The 22,032-nt window shown below is 34.3% G+C and overlaps 2 protein-coding genes across 2 annotated transcripts; both read left to right on the forward strand.

The window, feature by feature from the left end:
* Nucleotides 1-768: 768 nt before the first annotated feature.
* On the forward strand, nucleotides 769-5,209 carry LOC132059837 (probable inactive purple acid phosphatase 2). Its single transcript, XM_059452634.1, has 2 exons — nucleotides 769-1,562; nucleotides 3,695-5,209. Exons 1-2 carry the CDS (start codon nucleotides 867-869, stop codon nucleotides 4,946-4,948), a joined length of 1,950 nt encoding a protein of 649 aa, XP_059308617.1. The 5' UTR covers nucleotides 769-866; the 3' UTR covers nucleotides 4,949-5,209.
* Nucleotides 5,210-10,361: 5,152 nt separating this feature from the next.
* Nucleotides 10,362-12,818, forward strand: LOC132060822 (uncharacterized). Its single transcript, XM_059453734.1, has one exon. It carries the CDS (start codon nucleotides 10,815-10,817, stop codon nucleotides 12,501-12,503), a length of 1,689 nt encoding a protein of 562 aa, XP_059309717.1. The 5' UTR covers nucleotides 10,362-10,814; the 3' UTR covers nucleotides 12,504-12,818.
* Nucleotides 12,819-22,032: the final 9,214 nt, after the last annotated feature.

Here is a 22,032-nt window from a genome sequence, read left to right on the forward strand (position 1 = left end):
AAATATTAATTTTTAAGAAAAAATAAGCAATTTTGACTATATACTACTCGCTCTGTTCATTTTTACTTATCGTCAATACTAAAATTAGATATCTATTTTTACTTATCCAATTTAAAAAATCAAGATAGAATATACTCCTAACACTTAGTTCCTACTTTATCCTTATTATTTTGAGAAAATTACCCTGTATTTTAATTGGAGCAACAATAGTATGAAAATTGACCTTTTTTTTAATTCTTACAAAAAATGATTCAAATTTCTCTCTCTCTCTCTCTCTATTTTTGACTTCTTATATGTTTGTATATGTCGGTTTATGTTAGTATAAGTGTCTGTATATGTTTGTGTCTATATATATTTGTATATTTTGAGCTATTTTTTTGCAATATAAGTGACCAATCTGTATATTTCTGAAATTTTCCCTATTATTTTCTATAATCACTTAATCAATGCATTTCCTAAAATATTGCGTTTATTATATTTAAAGGTTGATATAGTAAAATTGTCATTCTTGTTTTTTGCTGCTTAATAGACATATCAAGTCAATGCATGACAAATAAAAATGAACAGATGGAGTACTTAGTTAATGTAGTTTTTTGATTATATAAAAATGAACTTATCTAAATAGAGATAACTTTAAAAAATAATAATTAATTTCTTCTGAATCATGTAGAAGAATAGTTATTTTAAATCAAAATAATAAGACTAAATAGACACCTAAATAGATGAATCAGTTCTCGGCAACTGCAAATTGGAACAAGTAAACGAAAACAAAAAAGAAGGAAGAAAACTCGTATTGACACGTCACTCAATTGCTAGAAATATATTTAAGCCTTTAACACAAAAACTCTACTACTCTATCCCATCTAATGAATATGATCTCTTTTCTCACCTTCTTCTTTCTCATTTTGAACTTCTTTTCATTATCATTGTCATCTTTAATTTCCATTTCAGTAACCCCAAAAACCTTATCAAAATCAGGTGATCTCATCACAATTAAATGGACTAATATACCCTCACCTTCTAAACTCGATTTCTTAGCAATTTACTCACCACCCAACTCAACCCACAACAATTTCATTGGTTACATTTTCCTTTCAACCCGACCCGAATGGGAATCCGGGTCAGGTTCCATTTCCATCCCATTAGTCAACTTACGATCCGAATATCACTTCCGGATCTTTAAATGGACTGAAACCGAAGTCGACCCGGAATTAATGGATGAAGACCACAACCCATTACCTCAGACAAAACATCTCTTAGCAGAGTCCGAGGTTGTCGGGTTTGAACCGGGTCGGGGACCCGAACAGGTTCATTTGAGTCTTACGGGTCGGGAAAATGAGATGAGGGTTATGTTTGTGACGAGTGATGGAGAGGAGAGTTATGTGAGGTATGGGTCGGGTCGGGTTGAGTTGGGTCGGGTTGTGGGGACACGGGTTGGGAGGTATGAGAAGGAAGATATGTGTGATGGTCCAGCTAATAGTAGTGTTGGTTGGAGAGATCCTGGGTATGTACATGATGGTGTTATGGTTAATTTGGAAAAGGGGAAGAAGTATTATTATCAGGTACTAAATCTGTCCCAATTCAGATATCCTACATTGCAAGTTTAAAATTACAAGAGGACATTTTAGTACATCATGTACATCTTTAATTTAGTACACTCGACTCAAAAGTCTTTTTTTATTCCTTAAATTTTGTGCTCAAACTATGACACATAAATTGGGACGGATGACACATAAATTGGGACGGAGGGAGTATTATTTGAGTCTTAATTTTCTTAAAATCCATGTTATTTATGTTCAGACCATATGGGCTGTATTAATTAGTTGAGGTTAAAGCTTATTATTTATTATTTCACTAACATTAACCTCGGGTAAGGAGGTGTAAGTTACGGCTTCAGTAACTTTGGCTCAAACTCTGTATTTGTATAAAAAAGAAAATCATCTTTTATGTGCATATAATCTATTCAAAGCCCATAAACCAACAATCCTGGCTCTGACTCCGGTAAGAATAAATATAAACTTTAGATTACTTCTAGTTTTAGATGTAGTACTTATCATTTTCATATGGAAGAGATGGTTGAGTGTGCTAAAGCTGTGGAACGCTAATCCACGGTATGTGTTAATGGTACTGAGGGTTCAAATTCCTCTCTTTTCGTTGATGACTTGGTTGTGTTTTATCAAAATATGAAAAACCCTTAATTTGCATAAATTGTTTATTTATTAGTATTAGAATGTAATTATTCCAAATAGAGCAAAATGAATATATATGATTCACAAAGCTATTTTGGGATTGGCATGTTGTCGATGCTAGAGTATTTAGATGCACAGGTTGTCGAGCTCTGTGGTAGGAGATGAAAGCATTGTTATCCAGTGGAGGGCGGCTTATTTTGCAAACATGTTCTTTTCTCGATGCCTATACACCTTCTTGCAGGGATTCCCTCTTCTGGAATCACTTAAAAGAGGGAGAAACAGATACATTAAAATTTTCAAAATCCAAATATTCCATGTCCATGCTATTGATTCTTGGGTAGGTTCGGAGGGTGTTTGTTGGGATTGGCTTAATAACGAGATATTAATAGTTCTTTGGTAGTCCTCAACTGATCTCAATGCTGTTACTTAGTATTTGATCCTTCCTCAATCTGGTCAGACGATCAATTTCTAGGTCCGCCATGCCCACCAAGAAAACCTTAAAGCTTTTCACTTTACTACAACTGTCTCTCCTTTTACCTAAAAGCCTTACTAGTACAATATGTTTGGGTTACTATAACACACAACAGAAGCTCTCTGCTTTTGTCTGTTGCTAATCTTCTATCTTCTTTCAATATGATCACGTAATTTTAGCGCTCTTAAATCACTCCAAGAGTCCTTAATGAAGGAGTGAAAGGTGAACTTGACTTTATCATGAGATATCTATATAGATGGATGTTTTTTTATGAGAGAGCTTCTTCGGTCTAGCTTCAGACTTCGGTCTAGCTTCAGACGTCTTTTATCTTTACCCTTCCTTATGGAGCAATGACCATTTGTACCTTGCTATATGTATTCCACATTCGTTAGCAAATTTACTTTCTCAGAAAGACTTATGCTTTTACATGTGGTGGGAGGTTCGAGCAGTGAGGCGCAGTGAAGTTTTGGTCTGAAATATGATGGTATTGATATGATAGAAAGGTTCAGCGTTTTTAACGACTGTATAATAAGGTAAGGTTTTTGAGCCGAGGATCTATCGGAAACAGCCTCTTTACCCCATAAAGGTAGAGGTAAGGTCTATGTACATATTACCTTACCCTCCCTAGACCCCAGTTGTGTTGTGGGACTATACTGGGTATGTTGTTGTTGTTGTATAATAAGGTGGGGCATTTCCTTTGGTGATGAGTGAGTTCATGCATGTAATCTATCTAGCGGAGTACATTTTTTATTTTTTGGATAAATTTTCTAGTGGAGTACATAGAGCCCCCAGATTGACATATTCATGAATTCAAAGCTATCTGCTATAGTGGAAACATCCTCTATTTAAGAATGTTTCAGAAGTCATGCTAATTTCACCCCACCCATATAAAATCAGATTTTCTGATCCTTAGTAGGCAGTAGCTATAGAGGTATGTTGTAATGATAAATAATGCAGAATTAGAGATCTTCTATTTCTTGAAAGTCGACGCGGTTGCCACTGTTTATATATCTAATGTTGCATTACCATACAGGTTGGCAGTGATTCGGGGGGCTGGAGCCCCGTTTACAGCTTTGTGTCACAAAATGGAGACTGGGGTGAAACATTTGCTTTCTTGTTTGGAGACATGGGGACTGCTACACCATACAATACATTTCTTCGTACACAGGACGAAAGTATATCAACCATTAAGTGGATTAGCCGTGATATTGAAGCTCTTGGTAATAAGCCCGCCCTTATCTCACATATTGGAGATATCAGCTATGCAAGAGGATACTCTTGGTTGTGGGACACCTTTTTTTCTCAGATAGAACCTGTTGCATCCAGAGTTCCATACCATGTATGCATCGGAAACCATGAATATGATTGGCCACTTCAACCTTGGAAGCCTGATTGGTCAAGCTATGGGACAGACGGGGGAGGTGAATGTGGTGTACCGTACAGTTATAAGTTCCGTATGCCAGGAAACTCTTCAGAGCCGACGGGAATGCGTGCTCCTGCAACTCGGAATCTTTATTACTCATTTGATTCTGGGCCTGTTCACTTTGTCTATATGTCAACTGAAACCAATTTCCTTCCAGGTAGTAAACAGTATGACTTTTTAAAGCATGACTTGGAATCAGTTGATCGAGTAAAAACTCCGTTTGTCGTCTTTCAGGGGCACAGACCAATGTACACGACCAGTAGTGGAAAAAAAGATGTCCCTTTGAGGAAGAGAATGGTACATTATTTGGAACCTCTTCTTGTGAAGAACAATGTGAATCTTGTATTGTGGGGGCATGTACATAGGTATGAGAGATTTTGCCCTTTGAATAACTTCACGTGTGGAAGCTCGGGCTTGAATGGGGAGGAGCGGAGGGCTTTTCCTGTGCAAGTTGTGATTGGGATGGGTGGACAGGACTGGCAGCCTATATGGGAGCCAAGAGTAGACCACCCTAGTGATCCTATTTACCCACAGCCTCTTCAATCTCTGTACCGCGGGGGTGAATTTGGATACATGAGAATGCATGCCACAAAGGAAAAGCTTACACTTTCTTATGTAGGAAACCATGACGGGGAGGTGCATGATATGTTGGAGATCCTAGCTTCAGGACAAGTTCTAAGTGGTGGTATATATGATGGTCCTGCGGCCGCAGAAGAGATGGAGTCTATGCTTTCATGGTATGTAAAGGTTGGAAGTGTGCTAATGCTTGGAGCTTTTATCGGTTACATAGTGGGATTCGTATCTCATGCCCGGAAAAATGCTGCTGGTAAAGGCTGGAGACGTATAAAAACTGAGGAAATATGAACACCTGCTTCTTCACATTGTGAAATTTAGCAATGCCTGTTGCCAGATGGAAAAACCATAGTGAAGATGATCTTCACCTAGTCACAGTAAGATAAAGAGAGAATGCTTGCTTAATAAATGTGACCTGCATTTTGCACTAGTGCTGTAAATATATAGAAACTCTATTGCGTTTGTTCTGTGAGAAGTAATGTGGGAATAATCATGTGTTAGTGAGATACCTCTATTTATGCTGTTAATTAATGGCGTTTACATAGCATACTATATGGGCTGGTTTACAACATTTTCTCGCAGAGAAATTCTTCTTCCTGGCCAGTTGGCTACTGCTTTAAGTGTCAGTAACTTATTGCTACTTGTCTATCCTCAATTTCTAGGGAAAACTAAGAAACCCAAAGGAAGAATCTTTGTATAATTTCTTCTGTTTAAAATTTTAATTTTTTTTTTTTTTTTTTTAAAGTTCTGCTCAAATTTATTGCCTCTTCCTATTTTGTTTTATCTCTTACGCTCCCCCTTTTTATTTTATGTGTTTTTGTTTCTCCGGGCATGCGTTCAGTAAATAAGGAAGACTTTTGAATATATGGCTTTTGAATCTTATGTTTTAAAATAAAAATGTGATATTTTCAAGGGACTGTGTTCTAATTCAAACGTATGTTGTCTCTTTCTTGGCGGGAGGAGGTGGGGTTAGTTATGGAATAGGCGACAAACCTAACCTGAACTTGTGTCATTTTTCTTTGTGTTTCTTTTTTGAAAAAACAATGTCCTAGTAAGTTTGCATGCCCCTCGATTATTTGATCAAGTACTATTATTTTCAACCTGTATAGGCATCGGATTCAAAAGCGGATCCAAAATATTGTAACTTTATGAGTTTGGTATGCCATTGGATACACTGATCATGTAAGTTACTAAGTTGGATTAACTTGGCATTGTCCAAACTCTCATCCTACTCACAACTTGTGTTGTTTTGCACGTGATAGATTAGTATCATTAGGTCCAAAATCGCAGAGCTTCACGAAGTGTGTCACATGACTAATTAATGGTCAAATACACGTGTAAATTATCTTCTTTTTGTTTTTTGCGAGTTTAGTTGCTCAACTATTCATTATTCTTTTTAGCTATCTAAATTATCACTTTATTAGTATTAAAACACACCTGGGTTCTTGTTTAGATAGGTGAAAGGAACAATGGATAATTGGTTAACTCAGCATCGAGGTATGTTTTAATACAAAGGAAATAATAGTTTAGATAGGTAAAAGGAACAATGAATAACTGAGGTATGAAACTCTCAAAAATATAGTAATACTTTAGATGGCTTCTGAATCTCAAAAACAAGAAATTAAACTTTAAAGCAAGTGGAACCAGCTCATTACCTCTCTTAAGCTAGATGCCTTTACTTTAAAGTAAAATAAAGCGTCTGACCTAGTTATTATGAATATATATAACAGGCACTACCTATGGCCTCTGTTACATACTGATGGCGGATGGAGTGCATGTACTGCGGGTTCAACCGAACTCAATATATTTACATAATAAGAATTCATTATATTTTTGTAAAATATTAAATTCTGAACTTGTAATTTAAGAGTAAAATTAATATATTATTAAAAGATTGGAAACTGAACACAAGTTTAAATTTCAAATATGCCTCCAAGAAACACATAATAGAATTTTACTTTGTCTACGGGGTGGAGAACCTACTTGAAGGTTCAGTCATCAGTTTTAGGACCCATTTGGCCATGAAAATTATTTACTTTTTTGAAGAAAAAAAAAATTCACTTTAGTTGAAAATCAACGTTTGACTATGAAAATTTCAAATACAACTTGAAATTGTATTTGAAATTTAGAAAACACCTAAAACTTTATTTTTGCTTTTTTCACTTTCAATACATTCAAACAATCAAATATCTTTTTACAAAAACTATAACCAAGTACAGCTCCAACTTCAAAAATTCCAAATAAAGTGAAAAAAAATTTGGTTTCTATTACTAAATGCCGACTTACAATAACAACATATTCAGCGTAATTTAATAAATGAGGTAATACTGGTGGTTGGTGCATAAATGGACCTCAATTTGTTTTTATAAATCTAAAAAGTTTAATTTTTCTCCCGAGAAACACCTTGTTTTGTATAAGTTTACTCATGGAAATATATGAATGAACTGAAAATATATGAATTATGGGCCTAACTCAACCCCAAGCTTAAGAGGTGAGTATTGTCTAGTCATATTAAATAGATCATTCATCTCTTAAAGCACCGATGTGGGACACTTTACACACCCCTCACGCCCAGGAATGGACATTTGGAGCGTGGTCAATTTTAATTTGGGGCCGAACATCGGAAAATGACATTTGAGATGAATTATGCTTTGATACTATGTAAAGAAATTGATCTTCAGTCTCCAACCAAAAAGCTAGCTAAAGAGGCAAGAATTGCTCAACCATATTAAAGAGACCACCAATCCCTTAATGTAACGATATGAGACTCTTCGAGAAGAACCGTAGTTACTCTTGGTCCTTCGTTTTTTATTCTCCTTTTATATGGATGTGATTGGTCATTACACAAACAAATAGAATTGGACTTTTTCAAATTTTAAGGGGTTAATATTACTTTTGGTTCCTTAATTATTGATATATTTTGATTTCAAACCTTAGAAATATTTGACTAACAACATTTAAATTTCGATTAATTGAATTATACATTTTTAATCCCTTTTTTTGTGAATATTAATTCACACATTTACCATAAGTGTTAGCCATTCCACCACTTAATTACATATATATTATATTAAGCTTATATAGTTACTTCTACTTGATGGTAATATAGTTCTATAAATAATTCAAATATAACATGCTTACTACTTAAAGGGATCACAAACACGTATTTTAATTAATTGAAGGTTAAATATATTTAATCAAATACAATAAAGATTAAACTAGAAATTATCAATAATAAAAGGGCCAATAGTACTACTATCCTTTAAAAAAAAAAAAAAACTAAGCCATTGAGAGTAACTGTTCGACTCTGATTGCTTGCACAAAACTGCAAACCTATCGTTTGATGCCCTACCAAACAAAAGATAAAAGGAAAAGAGAGATTTTATATTTTTAGTTTATCTTTGCACTGTTTACAATTTTTTTCTTCCTATATTTGTATTTTTTTCAAAAACAGTATTATATATTCTTGTTTCCTTTTTTTTTTTTTATATAGAAAAAGAGATTGAAGATCTTTTTCTTTCCAATTTTAGGAATCAATCTTAGCCCATTTTAACCTTTGTGTTTAATGTTTTTCGTGATGTTATTTTCTTAAAATGACACTACCATACATAAATGATAATCTGTTTTGGATTTTTTTTACTTAAAAAATGCTGTTAAAAAGTAACTGCCTTCTTCTATGAACTGTCCCATCTTTCCTACAATAAAAATCATAATGATGAGTACCGATACACACTCACACTGTCACACTCCATAAGGTTGGTAATGCAAGAAAATTTGTTTATTTTTGTTCCTTTTACCATAGTAGGCCAATAAATCATTCAATTAATTACCTACTTGGATTTGTCAATATAAGTAGGTGGTTGGGCATAAAAAATGTGATATTTGAAAAAAGTAGTATTTGAAGTTAAGTTGAAAAAGTGTATTGTAAATTGAAGTTGTGTTTTTGGACCTGTTTATAACTTGAAATTTTGTAAGTGGAAAAGATTTTTCACTTGAAAAATTGGTCAACAACACCTTTTCATACTTAAACTCATATTGTAGAAAAATCAAAAATCCAATCCAATGTATAATCAAATGATGTTTTGAAAAATATCTTGAAAACCAAAAAAAAAAAAAAAAAAAAAGGAAATTTTTTCTATGGATGAACGGCTAATAAATTATCTACACCCGTTTCATTTTATTCCAAGATATATAATTTTGTTATGCACTACTGGTTCATTATTTCTTGTGCATAGTTATCTATTACAGTAAACTATATTTCTGAATCATACAGAGAATATAGAAGGTGAAGTTAAATGTTACTATATGGAAGATAGTGAACTTAGAAGGAAATCAAAGTTAAATTTGTCCCCCTTCATTGGATTTTGAGCACATAATTATGATACAGTCAAACTTCTCTATAACACGTCTTTTGTGAAATGTTGTCATATAAAACATATATCTTCTCTGTCCCAATTTGTTTGAAGGTTGATCAGTTTGGAGAGTCAAATAACTTTTTCTTTGACTTAATTTTAAACATAGATTCTTTGAGTATTTTATAATAAAATTTAAATATTTGAAAATCACATAAAAAAGTACTATAAGTCTGCACGATTAATGATTCATAATATATGAAAAGAGTTGGAGAAAATCGTAGTCAAGAAAGAGTTGTTTGACTCTCCAAACTGGTCAACCTTCAAACAAATCGGAGTTAAGGGAGTAATAAAACATAAGATGAAAAATAATTTTAAAAAAACTTAGTCGTTATAATGAAATGTTATTACAGAGAATGATAGTTATAAATTGGTCCCTACTATATTGTATTTTGGCGGAAATGCAAGAACCTGCTAGTACAGGTTGGTGGATAGTCGTCGAGTCAAATATTACCAAAATTATGGCTAGTGGGGATTTGTACAAAGCCTTTATGTGCTATTTAACTTGGTGTAACAATAATCCAGAGTATACACTTATTAATGACTTAATGCAGTTGAAAGATACTTCCAATGCACTATGTTCCACACCAAATTATATACAGAGAAAAAAATTGACTAAGTAAATACAGTTGGGAGAAAATACTCCAAGAAAACAAATACAAAGCATGTAAAGATAAGGGTGAAATGAATTTTCTAATGAGTTAGGGAGGCACAAATCAGGAGGAAGATAAATGAAAAGAACAATAAAGCCCGAAGATTGGGACCTTTTAGGGGTGTGACAGACAAATGAGGAATGTTTTGTACAAATTAAATTCAAATACCCACAAATAGAAATGTTTGTACTCTTTTAATTTCTCAATCTCAAATCTCGTACTCCCCCGTCTCATATTAGTTTTCAAGGTTACTAAAAATATTTATTCCAAAATACTTTTATTTTACAAAATCAAGATGAAATTAATTATTTTTATCTCATTTGATCCTTAATATTAAGTGTTGTTGAAAATAAGTAATACAATATTGATTAGAGTGCAATTAATTAAAGAGAGATAAGGGTAAAATAGAAAAATATACCTTTTAGTTATGATTTTGACAACTAATATGGAACGGAGGGAGTAATAAAATGGCCAGCAGATCTTGACCATATGATTAGAAAGAAAGAAACTTTTTGCTGGTCCTATTGTCATACTACTATAAAACTTTTTTCCCTAAAAGAGTGAGAGAGAGGAATTTTTTGTGTTTTTTGTGTTTTTTTTTTTGTGTTTTTGGGGTGGGGGGGGTGGGGTGGGTGGGGGCGTGGGGGTAGGGGGAGGAAAGAGTCTTTAGTTTTCTGTTGTGATTTGGTTTTTTAAGTCCCAAATATGTTGCTAGTCTTATGGTCATTAAATATTGAATTTTTCATAAAAGGATTCTTGAAATTTTGATTTTTGAACATTTAATAATTCTCTGTCTTAGTGAGGGAGAGATTACATGGATATGAATTGAAAGAGTCTCCTTTTTTTGTGGGTCTGATCATTTACTTCCCAAAAAAAGTGCCATTTTTATTTATTTGAGAGATTAGCTACTATAACGCAAACTCAAAACAGCCTTGGTGATGATCTCTATCCAACTCCACATACTTAGATTTCTAAATCTTTTTTTCTCTTTTCTTTGATCTGGGGTTCTGCTTTACTGTATTTTGAACTTGATATACTAACTGTTTACTTGATCTTGCACTTTAATCAGTGAATTTTACAAAATTTTACTCAATGGAAGAATATCAAGATTTGAAGTACTTTTGCAAGTTGTGTAACAAGAGGTTTCCATGTGGTAAGTCATTTGGTGGTCACATGAGGTCTCATGTACTAGCAAATCCAGCTAAATTAAATCAAAAAGTTGAGTTCAAACAGAAAAAGTTGCAATCTTGGAGTACTGATAATGGTGGGAAGAATAATAGCCAGAGAGATCATAAATCATCACAGTTTGAACTAGGTGAACATTCTGGTTATGGACTTAGAGACAACCCCAAAAAAACTTGGAGGGCTTCCGATTCGCGGTCATCCCCTTTGTTGCCTCAAGAGAATGTTTGTCAACAATGTGGTAAGGTTTTTCAATCACTTAAAGCGTTGTGTGGCCACATGGCGTGTCACTCAGGCAAAGATAGGGGCTCGAAAGATGATCACTCGTGGACGAGCGAAAACAAGAATTTGTTGATTGATAGCAACTCGGATACTGAAGCTGAGGAGCCAAGGCTGAGGAGCAGATCAAAGATTACTAAAAGGTACAATAAACTTGTAGCTGCTAAGTCTTCTTCAATTTGCTTGGTTAACAATAATAGAAGTGTTTCCTCATCGGTTTCTGAGATTGATGAGCAAGATCAAGAGGAAGTAGCTAAGTGTTTGATGATGTTGTCTATGGATTCCGGGATTTGGCATGGTGTCAATTCAGTTGTTGAGTCTTCTGACAACAATTCTGTTATTTTGGAGACAAAATCATCATCTGTCGACATGAAAATAGCTAGAAAGGATAGTTTAAAATGTGCTGACAATGTAGATGAAGCACATCGAAGGTGCAAAAAAAAGGCGGTCAGAAACTTGAAACTTAGTGTTTTGAATACTGAAGCTCAATCTGAAAACTCTGATTCCGGGTACTTTTTAGTTGAATCAGATGCATCTGTTGATGAGTTCCATAGAAACGGTAACTGCCAATGGAATACGTCTAACAAGAGCCTTGGAGTTTTGCGCGATGAGTCTAGAAGAGACACAGAAAAGGGCTTAAACAGAACAAAAAAGTACATAACAGAAATAAGGAATGGATCAACCAAGGAATATAAATATGATAGCTATGGAATGGCTTCAACTTTGGTTAAGAGTGAATCAAAAAAGAGAACTAAGGATAGTTCTTATGACACAGAATTAGGAAATGAGTCGTCGTATAGAAAGATAAAGGTCGGTTTAAAAGTTCCTGAAGGATACAAACAAACTCAGAAAAAGAAAAAGTACGAGTGCTTCAACTGCAAGAAGACTTTTAGCTCTTATCAGGCTCTTGGTGGACACCGACCCTGCAACAAAAAAGCCAATGCCTATTTCGAATCAACATATGATCAAATCGTTGAGAATAGTCGTGATGCTGATAATGGTCCTAATTACATAGACAAGGGAAAGCATAGGGAGACATTCAGCAATAAACCGGCTGCTCGTGCTCAAGATGTCGTTTACAATCCTGAAAAGAAGATGAAGCCTAAGAAATTTAAAGGACACGAATGCCCGTTCTGTAACAGGATGTTTAAGTCTGGCCAAGCTTTAGGTGGCCACAAAAGGTCACATTTCCTTGTTGGTTCTCAGGAGAATCACAATCAAGCTTCAACAGTCAAAGGAGAATTTGCTGATTTACTTGATCTTAACCTTCCTGCTCCTGTTGAGGATGTGAACGGTGAACCTGCCTTTGCACATTGGTAGTTTGTTATAAAAAAAAAAAAATGCGCGATATTTGCTCGTAAGCTGATTTTTATTAGGCAGAAGCAGTGGTAGATTACATGGACAACAAGCAGGTCTAGTTTCTCACTTGTCATCTCTGCATTCTTTGTAATCGGTTGTATGAACCTTACATTACTGCTTCAAGTTTTTTCTAGTTAAGTTCATTCATTTCTTCAACTTTGAGACATTCTCATGTCCATGTTTTTTGTTATTTCTATACTTAATGTTCTCATTTTAAAGACTAGTTTTCCCTTCTGTTTTGTCATTTGAAAAAATCCAAGGAAGTTGTTAACATGCGTGATTTGCCTAATTAATTACCTTGTCAAATCATTTTTAAATTGGTGATTCAGTTGCAACATATGTCTTATTTCTTTAAAAAGAGTGGGCATCTTCGCGATAAATATAGTTGCTGATTCAGAAAGTGAAAAAGGGACAGCTCAACAAATTGGTTATGAAGCTGCATTTTCCATGTGGGATAGGAACTAGACCTATTGGTACTTCTACTCCTTGTGAATGATTTTCTTGCATTCCAAAGAATGTACTTGGAGTGAGATGTTGAATAGCTTGTATTCCCCTAAAGATAGGGAAAAGAAATGATTTTTTCAAGAGTGTGATGGATTAGTAATTAGTATGGGCTAAAAAGCATCTTTGTTATCGTATTTAGATGTGATTGTGAGACCTCCTAGTTACGATTTCACTTAGGAAAAAGAGTCAAAATTGCCTGGTGATATTTGAAATTGAGTAATTTTATCACTTGTTAATGTTATGGTAAAAATTTCACCTCCACCATTGGAAAAAAGTGGCATTTTTGCCATTGACCTCTAATGGAGTTTCAACCAGAGTCAAATATTGAGGCTAAATTTGATCATTTTTTCTCAAAAAATTTGAACACAAGAAGTCCATCTATTTTGTGCTGGAGCTTTGTGTTAATGCAAAAGACAAAGACAAGTGAATGAGTTAAAAATCTAATGAACTGAGCAATTTTTAGTAGTATAGAGGTAATTTGAACACTTTCCTTTCGGAAAAGGGCTAAATATACTCCTGTACTATCTGTAACCAAAGGGGTATTTTTAGCAAAATAGGTGGATGAAGGACATTTTTTCAATCTTTTCCGATAGTTCGGAAGCATTTTTGGCCCTTTTCCGTATATAGAATAGGGAGGCAAAACACCTTTAGGATGTCAAGTGTAAGCACTAAATTCGAATTTTGAAATATGAAAAGAAAAAACGAACTCACAAAAAATTAGAACCACCAAGTACAAATTCCTAATTAAGGGATAATAGCACTTTTGGTTCCTCAGTTATTGATAAATTATGATTTTGGTCCTTGTAATAGCTAATGAAGTATATTTAGCCTTCAATTAATCAAAGCGTGGGTTTCTAGTCCCTGCGTGTAAGAAGTATGTTGTATTTGAACTACTTTTAGAACTATATTACCGTCAAATATGGAGTAACAAAACAAATGGATAATTAAGTGATGAAACGATAAATAATTATGAAAAAAAGTATGAACATTCACAAGCAAAGAGATCAAAAGTTCGCACTTCGATTAATTAGAGGTTAAATATGTTTAGTCATCTATCACAAGTACCAAAATTAAAAAATTTATCAATAATTGAAGGACCAAAATTGCTTTAACCCAACAATTAATGACTCCTAATTAATTGTCCTTCAATTTTGTTATTTATATGCTTTCGAAAGTGCGTGTGGTAAATGTTTTGAATCTTAAGCTGTCGTTTGGAGCTGGTTTGGAAGTGAGTTATGTATTCCTTATCCTTCGTACCAAAGGAGCCCTAAATAATTACTCACTATACAATTTATGTGACACTTTTCTTTTTAGTATGTCCCAAAAAGAATATCATCTTTCTATATTTAGAAATAATTTAACTTTGAGATAAGGGTAAAAAAAACACAGCTCAACTATCACTTTTTTTTTTTGTGTGTGTGTTTCATACCTGAACTATTCGAAGTGAGACTTTCCTACCTAAACTTTCATCAGATAGTTAGCAAAACACACCTGAGCACTGACTAGACTAAATGTTTGACCTCAAACACCAAAAGGCGTGTGAAGCATAATTTTCTCAAAAAATTTCGTCCATTTGGTATATGTAAAATAGCTATATATGAGCTGATTCATTATTATTGTTTTTCAAAATTTTCAATTAATTCTTTAAAACCCTAAGCTTTCCCCCTTCTTTTTCATCATTTCTCAATCGTTTTCTTCATTTCTTCTTGTCTTGTGCATATTTTCTCATTTCTTTCTTCTTCATTATCAGCTTTGTTCTTCATTTTCTTCTTCTTAAGAGCTAATCAGATTTTCTCCTTCATTTTGTTTCCCTTTATCTTCTTCATTGGTCTCATTTTGTTTCCCTTCATCTTCTTCATTGGTCATATTTTCTTGTCAAAATTAGGAAGAATGTTTTTTGCAAATGTGGGCAAATTATCCACTTGGAATTAACTTTTAACCTAACAATTAGTTCTGCCATGGTGGAATTATTTATCCACGTGGCACGATTTTTTTAATTTTTTAAAAGAGTGTAGTACACACACCATCATATAAGTCGAGGTGTGTTTTGCTAACTAACTGTTGATAGTTTATGTCGGAAAGTCTCACTTCGGATAGTTCAGATTTGAAACACAAAAAAAAGTGATAGTTGAGGTGTGTTTTTGACCCTTATCTCTTTAACTTTATGTGATGATTTACAAACAGCCATACAAATACTCCCTCCCTTCACTTTTACTTGTCCATTCTACTAAAAATAAATTTTCACTTTTACTTGTTCACTTTAACATATCAAGAGAAATACAATTTTATTTTTCCTGTTTTACCCTCAAAATTAACTACTCATTCCTCAAATCGTTTTCAAGTTCATTGAATCTATACATCATTAATATGGGTATTATGGTCAAATATACATTTCATTTATTATTTCTTAAAAACATGCAAAGTCCATTGTGGACAAGTAAGAGCCCGTTTGGATTGGCTTATAAATTGCTTATAAGCTGTTTTCAGTTTTTTTGAGTGTTTGGCTGGCCAGTTTAAAGCCATTTTATGCTTAAAAAAGCCCAAAAAATTAATTGGGCCAATTTTTACATTTATCTAAAGCAGCTTATAAGCTGAAAACAACTTATAAGCCCAAAAAAATAAGTTGGGCTACCCCACTTATTATAAGCTGGAAAAGCTGCTTTTTTTAAGTCCATCCAAACAGGCTCTAAAAGTGGATGGAGGGAGTATGTAGGGCCATTTAATTATAGGTGATCTTTTAGTTTTAAAATTGAAGGGAGGTGATTCAAGTTTTAATTATTGAGTAGAGGTGACTAAATTTGATTAGTGATTAAGGGGCTTTGAGTTTGCCCAATAGTTTCATTTTTGACACTTTGGCCCTCTGTTTTATTTTTAATACTTTGCCCTCAAGTTTTATTTTTAATACTTTGACCCTAAACTTTACTTTTAACACTTTGCCCCAAAGTTTTATTTTTAACACTTTGACCCAACCACTATAAACCCTAAAATACAAAAATCGGGAAAAAAAAAAAATCCTCTTGCCGCCGTTTTCTCCATTTTTGTTCTTTCCATCTCTTCTTCATGCTTTCTTCTTCTTCTTCTTCTTGGTCCGCCCCTGCTTTCTTCTTCTTCTTCTTCTTCTTCTTCTTCTTCTTCTTCTTCTTCTTCTTCTTCTTCTTCTTCTTCTTCTTCATCCGCCATTGCTCAAGAAAAAAAATCATCCGATTTTACAATTTTTTGATTGAATGTCATTGGTGTAGCACTGGCATTACTTCATAAGTGTTTTCGGGTCCATTGGTAAGTTAAACAATACTGTTTCTTTCAATTGTTCATCTGGGTATAGTTGCCTTATTTTGCCTTTGATTTTCCCGTTATTCGTAGTTACTATTGATATTAGTTGTTGCAACAAGTTCTAAAGGCTGCCGTGTAAGAGCTACGAACTTTTGCATCATTTGTTGTAGTCCTAGTGTTTACAAGAGTTGTTCATAAATTATGAAGTTGTTACCGATTTACTAATCTGTTGCAACAATTACAAAAAATGTGAATAAATAATTTACAACAGTTGTTGTACTTTATGCAACAACTGTGAAATATGTTGGAGAGCTCCTACTCTTTCCAACAACTGAGTTACTTGTTGCAACAAGTATGATACTTGCTGCATCAAGTACAATAGCTGTTGGACATATTTTACAGTTGTTGGATGAAACAGATCAAATTTGTCTTCCACAAATAAGTGAAACTAGTTACAACTAGTAACCTACTTCTGCAACAAGTATGTTATTTTTTTCAATAAGTCACTTAGTTGTTGCATTTTGTTATAAACGTACAAACCGAAAAAGTTGTCTCAATAAGTAATCAAGTAGTTGGAACAAGTTACATACTTGTTGCCACAAGTACGTTAGTTGTTCTAACAATTCATATAATTGTTCCATTTTTTTGTTAGTTGTTGCAACTAGTAACCACTTGTTGCAACAAGTCGATTATTTGTTCCAACAAGTCACTTAGTTGTTGCGTTTTGTTAGACAGAGACCAAGTAGTTGGAACAAGTTACATACTTGTTGCAACAAGTACGTTAGTTGTTCCAACAAATAAGTGAGTTGTTGCAACTAGTAACCTACTTGTTGCAACAAGTCAATTATTTGTTCCAACAAGTCACTTAGTTGTTGCATTTTGTTATCAAACAGATAAACCGAAGCTGTCTCCAAGAAGTTACCAAGTAGTTGGAACAAGTTACATACTTGTTGCAACAAGTACGTTAGTTGTTCAACAAGTCGGATAGTTGTTCCATTTTGATATGAGACGAGAGACAAAAAGCTGGAAAATTTTGTCTCCAACAAATAAGCGAGTTCTTGCAACTAGTAACCTACTTGTTGCAACAAGTCAGTTATTTATTCCAAGAAGTCATTTAAAGTTGTGATTAAGTTAACTAATTTGGGTCCAAAATTATAGGAAAAAACCACTCAATTATGAACTTAATCATAAATTTAAGTGGCCTTTAGGCTTGGGGTGGTCAAAAATTTGTCACCTAGAGTAATTTAAACACTTGACATTTAAGCATTGTAATTACTAGTTGTGACAGCTTTGAACATCCAAGCTCAAAGGCCGCTCAAAATTGTGATTAAGTTAACTACTTTGGGTCCAGAATTTCAGAAAAAACCACTCAATAATTAACTTAATCATAAATTTAAGTGGCCTTTGACTTGCGGCGGTCATGGTGATTTTCTTAAAACAAAATATCTTCAGGCACCATTAATGGGGGACTCAATAATAATAGGTGTTGATTGCCATGATGAATGGATCGAGGTGAACAATCGATATATTTGGTGATGGAAGGGTAGTCACATGTTAGAGACGATAGCGATGACTGCCCCAAGAGATGTTGAGTTTGATGATTTTGTGAACTTAATCATTAAATATTGTGAATTAACTTGTGAACCGAAAGACCTTGTCATCACTTACATGCATAGCTCCTTTGAAAACCAAAGGGTCTTGCCTTTTTAAGATAACCGATCAGAGTCGCTTGCGTACTTATTTGAAAGATGTAGCTAGGCTCATTTTAAGGGTATACGTGGTTGGAAGCCCGGTCGAGAACCATAATTTAGCTCAAGACCAACAAGATGTATTAAATGATAAATTGGAAGGGGTGGATATGGATATTCCAGATAATAGAAGTGCGAAGCCCATGGAAGTGGGGGTGAGCCGATCCCTATACCCGACCTTGCGAGTAATACACCGTGTCTTTGCACAATCGTCACAGTCCAACCATGTTCAAGATGATGAAATAGGTTTTTATAAAGGAATGTCATTCAATTCGCGAAGTGTGTATTGCTTTAGATGTGAACATCTGAAGTGCAAGTGGTGGCCAAGGGATGTGAAGCTTTTAAGTTCTAGCAAACACGGAAGAAGGTGGACAAAGAAGGCTATGTGGAAAAACAAATGCTCCTTATGCAAAACAGTTGGCCACAAAAAAACAACATGTCCAAGCCGAAATGCTCCATAGTTGTAGATTGCATTGTGTTGTAATAATTGTTATATGTTGGATCTTTATGACATTTTAATGTTATTCTTTTTTAACATGGTAATTTATATTCTTGGTGATTATGAACTTGGTTTATATGATATGTTGTTCGTGTTCAAATCACTAATGTGTATATTCTTGTTAATAAATTGTTGTACAATTTCCAACAAGTAATGAATTTGTTGCAACAGCTCTGTAACTTGTTGGGTTTTATCCAACAAGTAACAGGACTTGTTGCAGCAACTAGTAAGTCGTTGAACATATTACGAAAAATCGAGTTTTTAAGCGAGATGCAACTAAATTATATGTTGGGTTTTTTTCTAACAAGTGGAGTGACTCAAGTTTTAATTATTGAGTAGAGGGAATCAACCACATTTAGTGATAAAAAATTGGAATCAACCATATTTAGTGATAAACAATGAAAATCAAACAAGTGGAGTGACTTCTTACAGAAAATGGGTGACTTGTTGGGTTTTATCGAACAAGTAACAGGACTTGTTGCGGCAACTAGTAAGTCGTTGAACATATTACAAAAAATCGAAGTTTTTAAGCAGATGCAACTAAGTTATATGTTGGGTTTTTTCTAACAAGTGGAGTGACTCAAGTTTTAATAATTGAGTAGAGGGAATCAGCCACATTTAGTGATAAAAAATTGGAATCAACCATGTTTAGTGATAAACAATGGAAGTCAAACAAGTGGAGTGACTTGTTACAGAAAATGGGTAACTTGTTGTGTTTTATCGAACAAGAGTAAGGACTTGTTCAACAACTTACTCAGTTTGCTGCAACAAATACTACACTTCTTTGCAATAGATACTAAACTTCGATAGTAGCTAGATACTCACTTACGGATACTACATTTGTTGTATGAGATACTACTTGGTTCACCCATATTTAGTGATCAATAAAGGAAATCAGCCACATTTAGTGATAAACAATGGATATCAGCCACATTTAGTGATAAACAATGGAAATCAAACAAGTGGAGTGACTTGTTACAGAAAATGGGTAACTTGTTGTGTTTTATCCAACAAGAGTAAGGACTTGTTCAACAACTTACTCAGTTTGCGCAACGAGATACTACACTTGCACAGATACTAAACTTCTTGCAACGGATACTACGAAATTGCAACGTATACTACTTGATTCACCCATATTTAGTGATCAATAAAGGGAATCGACCATATTTAGCGATAAACAATGGATATCCCACATTTAGTGATAAACAATGGAAATCAAACAAGTGAAGTGACTTGAGAAAATGAGTAACTTGTTATGTTTTATACGAGAGTAAGCATTTGTTCAACAACTTAAGAAATAGTAACATATACTATGATCTTGAGATACTAAACTTGCTAAGATTTACACCTTGGAAATTTCCGTTAACGTACGGTGAATAGACTAACGAAGGGCATGACGTATACTATGTTTTGATAAGTAAGAAATAGCATTTGATGATCTAATCGAGATTTCAAAGACATTCGAGGTAGGAGAGTTGTTAAGGAAAGTAAGGTATATGTTGTGTGTCGGGCAAGATGTATGAATATCGAATTAATGAGAGCTTAATGATGTTTTGGAGAAGAGCTATAACGTTCCTTAGATTGGTAATGAGGTGTTAAAAAAGTGTTAAGAAGGTTCCATAAGGATTAATGATCAAATGAGTCGACGAGAACGACTTCCGAAAGTTGGGCAACATACGGTCTAACATACTGGCCGTATAAAACATACTGGCCGTATGTCCAACCATATGTTCGCCGAGAATACCAGGACCTTCATTGGACCAAACATATGGCCAGACATACGGTCAGTATAAAAGATACGGACCGTATGTTGGTCCGTATGTTCATGACGGGTCAGATTTTAAATGTTGATAAAAGGACCCAATCTCATTTAATTCATTTCATTTCCTCACTTCACACTTCAAGAATTCTCTAGAATGTTCCAAACTCTTCATCCACAAGAACCCAAGAGAAATCTATGATCAACTTCATCAAACCAACAAATTAAGTGTATGAAACTCATTGAAGTTCATCCAAGCCAAGAAATTCAAGAGAGAGTGAACTAGGGTTTTGGTGCAAGAAGAGTATTTCCACTCAAGGCTCATTCCTATACTATCTAAGGTAAGTTTTATGATCTTTCCATGTTGTTTAAGGTAATGAGAGGTTGAAAGACTTAGATTTTGAAAGGAGATAGAAAATGGGTCACAAATATAGGAATAATGAGATTTTGGGTAGTAGTTTAGAGTGAATCATGAATATTGATATGTTGTGATTGTAAGTATGTTATGAATGACATTTAGAACATGGGATAAGTATTATATGTGAGAAAATGCAATAGTGAACTATGACCATGATTATGGAGGAATTGAATTGAAATTGTGAAATGTGGATAATGTAGATGAATGATGATTGTTGCTTATGATATTGTGAATGTTGTTATGGATGTTTGGAAGTTGATATGGAATATGGGGAAAGTCGTATAAACAAAGGAAATGCTGCCTAATTTTCTCTAGCATTAGTAAGCACGTTCGTATAATCGATTAGCTAATGTTGATGTGAATTCTCTTGAAGGTAGAAACGTGAGCATTGAAGAAGATCAATCAAGCGATAGAATTGTTAAATGAAAGAGGTATGTATGGCTAGTCCCTTCTTTCTAAGGAATGAATCTTATGGCATGATCTTTCCTCCTTCTCCATGAATTTCCTACATTCCGAAAAACTAAGAGTCTATGTTCATGAATAGCCATATGAGTTAAAGATAAGAGATATTATGAACATGATGAAGATAAGCTTAAGTCTAAAAATTCTAGAGTTCATGATATGATGTTTCTACAAAGCAAATGATGTTAACTATGATCCATTGATGTTGTTTATTGTATACACTCACCTTATATGCTAATTCCTTCAAGGTGGGGCAGAATGCTTATAAATGCTCCATAATGGAATCGAGGGTTTACGACCTTATGTCACCCCGATAAAGTATAATTGTCTTTGAGTTTCTATGCATGTATATTATGATAAGTACATGATGATGATGATACATGATGAGCGCACGATGAGCATGATGGACGCGCCTATATGGCCGCTAAGGCGGGCGGCGTATACACCATGTCTAGACGGCATGGGCGGACACTGTAGTGGGCGGCATGAGATGGTACCCCCGGACGCGGGAGGCACGGACGCGGGCTAATGATTATCAATGTTATTGATTATACCTATAAGGTCGGGCTTATGTATTTATACATATATGCATATATGATATGATGATGATTATGAAGTAAACGCATGCATTATTTCTTTATAATTGACGATCGATTCCGGGTTGCTCCTTATTTAATGCTCCCTTATTTTTAACGTATTATTATTGTTTATGCCTTACATACTCAGTACAATGTTCGTACTGACGTCCTTTTCTTTGGACGCTGTGTTCATGCCCACAGGTAGACCGGGAGGTGATCCAGACTCATAGGAGCTATCGGCCGATTTGAGAG

This window comes from Lycium ferocissimum, chromosome 6, assembly GCF_029784015.1.
Source record: "Lycium ferocissimum isolate CSIRO_LF1 chromosome 6, AGI_CSIRO_Lferr_CH_V1, whole genome shotgun sequence".
Classification (NCBI taxonomy): domain Eukaryota; kingdom Viridiplantae; phylum Streptophyta; class Magnoliopsida; order Solanales; family Solanaceae; genus Lycium; species Lycium ferocissimum.